The 10,346-nt window shown below is 40.6% G+C and overlaps 1 protein-coding gene across 1 annotated transcript in view; it reads right to left on the bottom strand.

Annotated features, from left to right (window-relative positions):
- SGSM2 (small G protein signaling modulator 2) overlaps window positions 1-10,346 on the bottom strand; it is a 232,215-nt gene that overhangs the window by 5,067 nt on the left and 216,802 nt on the right. The window contains exons 16-21 of the mRNA XM_018573651.1: window positions 8,598-8,726; window positions 8,051-8,233; window positions 3,343-3,747; window positions 2,312-2,436; window positions 974-1,056; window positions 257-366 (exon numbers count right to left, since the gene is read on the bottom strand). Coding sequence (XP_018429153.1) covers window positions 257-366; window positions 974-1,056; window positions 2,312-2,436; window positions 3,343-3,747; window positions 8,051-8,233; window positions 8,598-8,726 — 1,035 coding nt within the window. The remainder of the gene's footprint in view (window positions 1-256; window positions 367-973; window positions 1,057-2,311; window positions 2,437-3,342; window positions 3,748-8,050; window positions 8,234-8,597; window positions 8,727-10,346) is intronic.

Raw genomic sequence — 10,346 nt, 5'->3', positions numbered from 1 at the left:
CCCCCCCCCCCCCTACACACACACACACAGCAAATGCATATATAGGGAGAGAGGGTTGACAAAAAATTTACCATAGAGAGACTTAAATATTTGTAAGTCTAACAAGGTTGGAAATAATTCTGGTATGAGTGGTTTCTGGGTTCTGTCTCTTTTGAAAGGCTCTGTGTAAATCAATTCTGACTTGACTTGCACAATCTGTTGTTATTGTCCACAGCAATGATATAAACATATTCTGTGTTCTCAGAGAAGCACCCACCTGGATCAAAGATCTCATGTTGGCAAAGTGTGTGTCCATGGCCCCTCCATTCGGGAAGTTCTGACTCATTCTCTTCATAAGCTGTGTAAAGCAGCTGTATGCCAGCATATCTAGAATGTGAACAAATCATCCTGTTAAATTAGGTTTCAGTAAGGCAGGTGATTTCTAGATTCTAATTTATGAAATGACAAAGACTGGACATATTTTGGGAAAGGCAAACTTCAGGTAAATATGGATTGTACATTTTGAAAATAATGCCCTCCACCCATCCACTGAGCAATACTAAAAGTAGAACTCTAGCCAAAACATTTTTTAGCTTTGAAATAAGTGAGGGAGGGTCAGAACCTGCTATGGGGAGATTTTCCTTTGCTTCCTATGAGGTCACCCACAGAGGAAATTATGGGAATCACTTCAACAGGAACATATGCAGCAATAAAAGTGTTTTTCTTCAGGAGAGCAGGAAGTGAAACATCTATTGGTTTTTGTTTCCCTGTTTGCTTTCTTGCTGGTGAGACTCGCAACTGTGCAATGCTTTGATCATATGTATGGTGAGTATGATCTTAGTGTCACAATCACTGTGTTTGCATCACTTTGGACCATTTTGGCCAGTTATTTAATCATCTTTGCTAATAAAGATGAACCTGATACTACAGGTACTGAAGCAGAGACTTTCATCTTGGTTTAATATCTGCAGAGTTTTAGGAAACATGGACCTACCATTATCCAGAATTACCATGAGTGGAGCCAGCAGGTCACACATCCCTTGTACATAACCCACATCCAGATGTTCCCACACATAGCTGCATGAAATTACAAGAGCAACAACATTAACATACGATAATTGTTGTATATGCGACTCAATAAAGGTGCAGTATCCCTACTATTGATTTCTTTCAGTTCACATTTATTTCACAAAAAAGTCAATATTTAGAACACAATTTATGTTTTAGAAAAGTGAGAATCAGTTCACCAAAAGTTTTTTTTTTTAGTTGTTGTTAATAGGAGCTGTACAGACCCTTTTTTGGGTTCCCAGGCAGGAACATAGCCAGGAACTATGAGAGAGCTCTCATGGACTGGGTCCCAGAGAGATTTAAGAAAAAAAAAGAGCCTGACGAAGGGGACCCTGTGTGGCCCCGAAAGCGCTTGCCAATGAGAGACAGCATCTGTCAATAAATTAGCATTTAATTGCTGTTATTATCGTTGTTGGAGTGCTAGTGACGTCTTTCTTTTTGCCAGAGAGATATAAGACACCAGCAGATGACTCATCCCATCATGTCCCACTCAAATGAAATATCAATTTTGAGTGCACTGTCAATTTATAAAACCCCTTGATCTATTTTCTTTTTTTTCTTTGTACCTCTGTACTGAGCAAATTGCCCTCTTCTACCTCCTAGCTATTTGTTTTTTTATGTAAATATCTGTTTAGAAATTTGTTGAAACCTGCAAATTCCTAGATTGTTAAAAGGACCTGTGTTGTCAGGGTGTAAATGCCGGACAGGAGGAGATACTTGGGGAAGCCATCCAAGAGAGCAAGAGTTCCAGAATTATTGCTGAATGATTGAATAATATGCAACCCATGTTTAGCTATAGAGAGCACAAAGCAAACTTTTGCAGTCTAGCATATTAAGTCCTTTGGCTCAATAAACTTTTCATGACAGGATACTGGGGATTTCTCAGCAAATGTTAAGAATCCAAGTGTCTTTGGGGCAACGTAGATGCTAGCATTTTGTACCAAATAAATCAGTAGGTATTGCATTTTATGTTTCATGACTGAATACCTACAACAATGTGCAAAAATGATCACAAAAAAGGCTGGCTCTTCTCTTGCTCTCCATGACAATCTACTGTCTTAGGTCGAGATCAATGTGACCTGTTCAAAAATAAAGGCCTGCTTGTTGATAGGATAAGGTCAATATGCAAATAGAGTTGGCACTTTCCTCCCTTAATGGTGGAGTAAAGATACTATACAGAATAAAATACCCACTGATCTGCAACAATTTGCGCCATAAATGCAGAAATACAATTTTTACACATAGGACACAAGCATTGATATACCTGCACATGATGTTTCGGAGCTTTTCCAAGTTATCTGGTGTGAAATACCAGTAGTTTCGATCACACCTCTGGACATCTTTATCAATACGATGCAAGTTTAAGGCAATGGTATCCAAGAGTTCAATCTGATAAATAAAAACATGAATCTTTATAATAAAGCACAATTTGCTTGTTACCATTTAATACTATAGTCGCCGGGAGTCTGTTTAAACAGCCCCGATGCTGGCGACGTACACTGTACGTCGTCAGTCACGAAGGGGTTAACAATGACTGTATTACTTCTTGTATCCAACTGTGCCAACATCAACCATTATGCCTGATAACCTTGTAAAACTCTGCTCACTTAACTTGTTTGAACATGAGGCCGAGGGGTGTGTTATATGGTCCATAATACCCCTTTTATGTAAACTATTGCTTAAATTATGTATGTAGGATCATTGTTTGGATTTAGCAAGTCTATGGCTGGGTTATTGCTGTTATCGGCATATCTAAAGCAGTAGGCACTACAAACAAGTCTATGGCTGGGTTAATATTGTTATCCACATATCAAACGCAGTAAGCACTGCATTTTTTTACAACAGTAAGCAGTGATTAAATACATTTCTGTGCCTACTATATTGCCTATTAAAACTGGTGAACGTATTTGGTTAACTCCTTTTTCCATGGTGACATTGATAGATGTGCTACTCTTTTAGGGGATACCTGAAACATTCAAGCAAAAAAAAAGGTGCCAAAAGCACACTTGCCACAGGGCAATCGTTAACTGTTTGGTAACTGTTTGAAGAGAAAACTTAGCTGGAGGCAAGATAAATCTATTTTGGAATTGGGTTCAGAAGGTAGGGTCCTAGTGAACTCATTTAATTCAACAGGGGTGATGCATGTAATTTTGTTACAATGTACATTTTCCAGCATTATTGTTTTATTACCCTCTATAATCCTATAATAGTTACAGCAAATAGAAAACAACAAAAACAAGGTTACTATACTTGTCTTTGCTCCTGCATTAAAAATTAAGAAGCTATCCAACTTACTGTGTATGATGTAGGACACATGGAAGAGATGTCTTCAGAATTACTTAAGTATTCTAGCTGAGAACACAGTAGCTCTTCACATATAGAGTTCTGCATTTTGAGTACTCCCTTTGTTTTCTTGGGTGGGCCCATACTCATTTCAGTCCTGTCAGATTCTGTGCTTGATTCTTCTTCTTCAAAACATATGCTCTGTCCATCATCAATGCTTGATAGGATCCCCGAGGTTACAGAGTAGTTACGGGAAGAGGGAAGACCTGAATCTGGCGAGTCAAACTCCACAGACTGCTGTGGTTCAACTGCCACCGCAGATGGGGTACCAGCAGTGTTGGTCAGGATGGTGGTTTTATCATTGTGAGCTTTCAAGTCTCGGTCCGTCAAATCTATTTCTTCTGTAGACATGAAGACCTGCCACACATATATATTGTTAGGTACTGTATAAGCAGTGGTCTGGAATACACTCAGGGATATATTTAGACATTATGCTGCTCTAGGTACACCTGAATGTATTTGCTCTAAGTACGCTATCTCTTGTATCATGCATTTGTTTAGGAGAAAATAAAGTTAGAATGTGTTATTGGAAGACACATGCTATCTGCTTTACATTCACATGTACATTTGAACTGTGCAGACGAACAAACAAGAAACGGGAGAGTTTCATGTATCATAACCAATAGACTTCTGACATCTCTGAACATCCCTGGCATACATTTCTTCCTATAGGTCCATTGGTGTATTTATCCACAAATGTCGAGAGGTAGTCAAAAGAAGGAAAAATGATTATAGTTTGTAATTTGCGAGGCTTGGTGCTGTCCTTATTACTGCTGCACTAGGGACTGGTCCACAAGTGCCATTGTGGTAGCTGCAGCCCAGGTTAGTGTGTCTTCTTACTAAGTAATGCCAGATCCAATTATTTACTATTGTTCTCTGCTGAGACAGCTAAAATAAGTCAGTGCTACTGGGGAAGAAAATTAGCGCTTAAGAGTATGATAACATTTGGCGTACCTTGCATATACCCACTTGTATACTTAGATTTAGGCTTGTCTCAATAGCAATTTATTTTCATGGTTAAGGCCCAACTGAACTTTCAGTTAAAATTAGCTAAATACCTTCCAGGTGCATCAAAGTGGAAAAGCCTGTCCCCTGCCAGTGGGCTGCAGAGAAGGACGCTTGCTCTCTGTGTGGAAGCAGTGGTCCCATTGCAGAGGTCTGACTTGCCCCCCTGCTGAGTCAGAGCCAAAGCTCTCCAATCATCAGGGAGCATGTGCTTTGCTGATTGCAGAGCTATAGGTCTGACTTAGTAGGGACATATCAGACCTCTGCAATGAGAACGACCATTGCTTCCACACAGTGATCCCACTCTGCAGCTACTGGCAGAGGTCAAGCTTTTCTAAAGCATTACCCCAGGTGTAATGTTGCAGTAGGTACACAAGCTTGTACAACCATGGCATTTGTTTTGGCCAAAGAAAGGAGCAAGTGTTCCTACCTACCAGTGGAATATTATCACTTTATACATCTGCTCCTATATTATCTCATTAGTCCATTACTGAGAGGTCCTCTGATATTTCAAATGCAGTACAAGTGCAATAGACATACATCTGAATACAACTGCAGACAAAGATCAGTGTCATTTCACCTAATCATTAATTGTAGATTGTGCACAAATGTATTTATTAGCTTAGTTTTGGGAAACAATCTGTGTATCCAGCTCCCGAATATTATAAGAGTGATCTGTATATTTTGCCAACTCAGTGCTAAGGATCTTGGAGAGGGATAGCAATAAAAAAACCAAATGAATGGCCTTTCTGTGTATATAGCAGAAAAGATCATAAATTACTCTAGAGACTTAATGTTATTCTGCTAAACTATGCAATAATCCTCAGATTAAATGTCAAAGAAGGAGATATACTGTTTAATAGATGTCAACGTTATAAAGCAGCAAATGCTAAAAGGTCATCATATGTCAGAATAAGATATAACTGTATAACAAATATTGTCTTTTCCCTGGATTTGTACTCCACATTTACAGTGAAGAAAACTGGAGTTCAAATAATAACCTTTATTGATAGTGAAATGCTATAAATGGGTTATTCACCTGGCAACACTAATATGTTGGTGAGCAATGATATAGATATAACTGTATTGCAGAGATGAGCTTTATTCTGTATCTGTCCGAATCCAAAATATGCACGTACCCAGAGAAATGTAGTGAGATTGTTGGAATGTATTTATTTGACAGAAAGATGGCACCAATTCATAAACAGTTAGGCCTCATTTACACTGGACAATTTAGGATTCCTGCAGCAGGAATCCAAGATGTCCCATTTAGATGCAGCCGCTGTACCCGTTCAAGATAATGACAAGGTGACAGCGGGCGCATCTGTAGATAACAAAAAATGGGGACAGAAGCGCTACTACCATATGGTGGCTAATTATAACAACAATGAAAACTTACCAAGGGGTGAATGCTGATGCGATATCATCGATGAGGGGTGGATGGATGGGAGACCTCCAATGGTGGGGGTGATGAGCAATCAGTTCTGTGTGTGGACCGGTGTGGGGGAGGTTTTGGGTTTGTCACTGCAATGGGGCTGTGGGGGGCTTGATGGCAGTGAGAGTATGGGTCCAAATACTGAATAAGTGGGAAATGCTAATATTGGCAGGCACGGATGGAGATGGGCTGGTGGATGCTGTCAGGACTGAGAGGGGTGTGCTCCAGATGGTGTGCAGTGTATGGCTGCTTGTGGATGCTGAATAGATCGGGTGTGAGTAGGAGGGGAATCTGGGATGAGGCCCGAGGTGTCCGGCAGTGATACACCGGTGAAAGTGGTCTGACTGCAACGCTCGAGGGCACGAGTGGTTAGCCCGAGACAACGAGCGGTGTGTCTGGGGGAGAGAGTGGGTGGAGGCGGGCCGGCACAATGAGAGGAGGAAATTGTTGTAGGCGGTTGCCAGGTGATGGACGCTGCGTGCGAGAGAGACGTTAGGGCCCGTGGGAGTGGTGTAGCTCCAGCGGTCGAGGGCGCGAGCAGGGTGCCCGAGATATCTGTAGATCCCTATCCCTAAACACATGATAGATGCGTCCCGTTTATCAAAATATTTCTGATGCCAGAACAGACCAACCTGGACTGGTGCCATCTTTCTGTCAAATAAATACATTCCAACAATCCGACTGCATTCCCTGGAAAACGTGCATATTTTGGATTCTAACAGATACAGAATGAAGTAGGGATGCACCGATACTAGTATTTGGGTGAGTACTCGTACTTGGCCAAATGCTCCGATTCTTACCTCCGTTGCTGGAACTGCTGAAGGGGAGAATAGAGCCGGCTTCCTTCCCAATCAGGAAGCCGGCAGCACGTCATGACCCATCTCTCGGCTTCTTGATTGGTTAGGAAGCCAGGCTATCTAGCAACAAGTGAAACTGGCTTCCTAACCAATCAGGAAGCCGAGAGGTGGGGCATGACGTGCCGCTCGGCTTCCTGATTGGCTAGGAAGCCGGCTTCACTTTTTGCTAGGCAGCCTAGCTTTCTGACCAATCAGGAAGCCAGGCAGCATCTCATGAACCGCCGGCCGGCTTCCTGATTGGTCAGAAAGCCGGGCAGCCTCACGAAGTGAAGCCGGTGTTCTTTCGATAGCACACAGGCTTCCCGGGCAATCAGAAAACCCACCATGATCCGCTGCTCAGCTTCCTGATAATCGGGGCACACGGCATCAGTATTCGGTATTACCGAGTACCGAAAAAAATATCAGTACCCGTACTCCATGTAGATAAAATGATATTGGTGCATCCCTAGAATGGAGCTAAGGCTATGCCTTACACTTTCCTTTTTCTTTATTGAAATGTCACAAAGTGGAGCTGCGGTGCATATAAGTGCGATGGATACTTGCTGTGAGGAAAAGTCCAGACATGCTCCTCTCCACACCTCTCCACTCCATTGTGGGTTCACTTGCATAGACCTGCATTGCTCAGGTGCATAGAAAACAAGTCTCTGCCTACAGGGTGATCAAGCCCATACTCTTCTGCTGATGGCAGCCATTAACTACATTTAGGAGTGTCCTTTTTGAAAAAGGAGAAACCCCCTGGGAGATTGGGAGCCTTCTCCTCATCAACTTTCTTTGTAAACAACAGTAGAACACCCCATGATGCCAACTATAGTGCTTGACAGACTTACAGACTGATTAGTAAAATGTGATTGCACTCCCCAACATTAAATTAAACTTGGTGTTGTCTGACACCTTGTTGTGCGTTGCAGAAATGTGAAACGCACAGGTGTAAATGGGCCCTGAAATACTGAACTGTCTGACATTGAGGCTGACTGGTCAGGTGACCTGATCTTTGCATATATGGCTAATTAAATACATTATTGGGCTGACAATGAGAGATGAATGAGTCAAAGATTTACAGATTGATGGACAGACTGACAGGTATACCCAGTTGTTGACAACAGGTAGCTCTTTTAGGGAGCATGTTAAAGGAAGCATTTAAGGTGCTTACCAACCCGCCCCCTTAATGAGTTTTATAGAAGACATGAGGCTGTGTTTAAGTACTGTGCAACCACGGCTGAATTATCTGGGCATCCTGAGTTAAGGCATTCTGTCTGTATAAACCGATGTCAGACTCTGATTTTTATAAAGATATAACTTAAAGAGTACTGTAAGCGCCATACACATATTATTATTATACAGAGACATGTATAAAATGTCCTACATCATTACTAATAGTGGAGTCCCGATGTATCAGGCGTTGGACATGGCTATCGATGCTGCTGCCCGATGAGAGCTTGGCATAAATAGCCGAATGTGATTCCTTTTCCCTCTGCTTGACGATGATTTCACAGGCTTTCCACTCTACCATCACCTTTTGATACCTGGAGGCAATGGCTTCATCCACCTAGGGTGAAGGGCAAAAATACTATTATGTATTATTCATGAAGAGGTTAACAGTTGACAGGATAAAAAAATTGTACAGTATATGTAAAAAAATATATTCTGATAGTATTCATTTTATACAATAAAAATGTAGAAACATGCAACATTAAAAATGGTCCAGAAGGAACATATTTGATGCTTACATGCTTTATTTTAGAATTATAAATGCAATGTCTGGGTCACCTTGTATACCACAATTGAAACCTGTGCTGGAAAATGCAGTAGCAGAATTACAATTTGAAGTTGTTTGGTTGAAGTGGGGTACATCAAGCTTCTCAGACAATTCAGAAATAAGGACAGACATAAAACTGAGACCTTTAACTTACTCGATCCATTTCTTTTTTAGTCATCCCAAACTTGTAATGTCCAAGCAAGAACGGCCAAACTTCTTTGCGGATATCATGTTCCACTCCTCCGTAATACACCAACCGCAGCAGCTCCAGCTCTTTATAATTCTGTGGGGATAAAAGCACATCCTCAGCATTACACAACACTATTTTTCAAGGGGGGTTAACTTTCTACTTCTAAGAAATCATGGACGGCCAGATAGTCATGCAACCCGATATGGGGTTCTAATCCTCCCACTTTATCCAAAACTAAAAAAAAAAAAGGTTTAGGCTGGATTTAGACTTTAATGTTTATGTGAACCCTAATAATGGTCTGTTTAAATTATACAATTGAACGTGTTTTGCTATATCTGTTTGACAGCTGGAAAAGTAACTGTTAATTCTAAAACAAATCTTGCCAAGTAACTTGCTGCGCTTAGTCATAGCTATCACTGGCAATCCCTCCCCTCAATGTTATAAAGAAGAGGATGGGGGCATTCGGTACTCCTTACACCTCTTTTCAAAGCTGATTCTATACAGATACACTATGGTGAATGCGCGTTGTCACCCTAGACAGGAAGTGTCTGTGCTACTTCCAGGATCCCCAGGTAAAAATAGAGGAAAAATACCCCCAAAAAAGCAAACAAATGCAAGCACTACAAATGCACAACTAAGGACTGCTAAGCTGAAATATATAACAATTTTCTTGTTGAGTTTATATATGCTTTAAGCATTGCTTGTGATAGTTAGGAGATTATCAGGTCATGCAAGTATTAAAGATTAATGTCTACTTCACAAGGAATTGGATAGTTAAGCTGTGGAACATTTACAGCATTTGCACCAATATTTTAGCAGATAATCTTTGTACCATTCTTCAGTCATTAAACATACGTACCTGGACTTTGTCCTGAACCACCAAACTTTAGAAAACTTGTTAACACTGCAGAGGGGTGCCAATCAAAAGAATGCCAGACAGTCAGGGAATTTCCCTTTACATTCACTATAATATACTGCATATGTTGTATATGAGGTCTGTTATATTTCAGTTTAACAGGGTGTATTTAAGTAGGAAGTATGAAAACATTCCTTATAGCTTTTCTTCATAGTAAATCATTATTTATGTTAAATAAAAGAAAAATAAGAGAAAGTATCGCTTTGACTATGCCATGTATTTACTTCACAGTCTGCTCATCAAATGAAGAGTTTTACAGGCAGCTCTTTGCTCAGCTGAGAATTGTCACCATTAGATAAATGTAATCATTAAGGTTGTAAAATGTGCCCTGCGTTTGTGGCTTTTTTATATGATGGCTGCGTACGCTTATGGTGCAACAAATTTATCTTGTCAGAAAAAGATTAAAAAACAAAAAAGTGTAATCTAGGGGAAACTGCGCCAAATGATTTATGACTTGTGTCCGAACAACAATCGAAGAAAATCATGCAGCTTCTCTTTTCTTCAGTGACTAAAAAACATCAAGTAAATGAGGTCATATTCCACCTTTATCACATAACGGCAGAAGTGTCTGCTTGCCGTTTTCATGTCAGCAGGACAGGAAGTGAGTAAATCTCTCCAACTCTCTAAAGAGTTTTAAAGATTTTCTTAAATTGATCAAAGGAAGGCTGTACCCCTGTCAGATTTTTGTTTTATGTCCTTGCAGATTTTTCCTCACTTCCTGTGTGGTAAAACTGTTGCCAGCAGGACAGGAAGTCAGGTTAAATCTCTGTAACAGAGCTCCGGATAACAGTAAAAAC

This window comes from Nanorana parkeri, unplaced genomic scaffold, assembly GCF_000935625.1.
Source record: "Nanorana parkeri isolate BGI_ZX_2015 unplaced genomic scaffold, ASM93562v1 scaffold48, whole genome shotgun sequence".
NCBI classification, from domain to species: Eukaryota; Metazoa; Chordata; class Amphibia; order Anura; family Dicroglossidae; genus Nanorana; species Nanorana parkeri.
The sequence above is the reverse complement of the archived record's forward strand: the minus strand, read 5'-3'. Positions and strand labels throughout refer to the sequence as shown.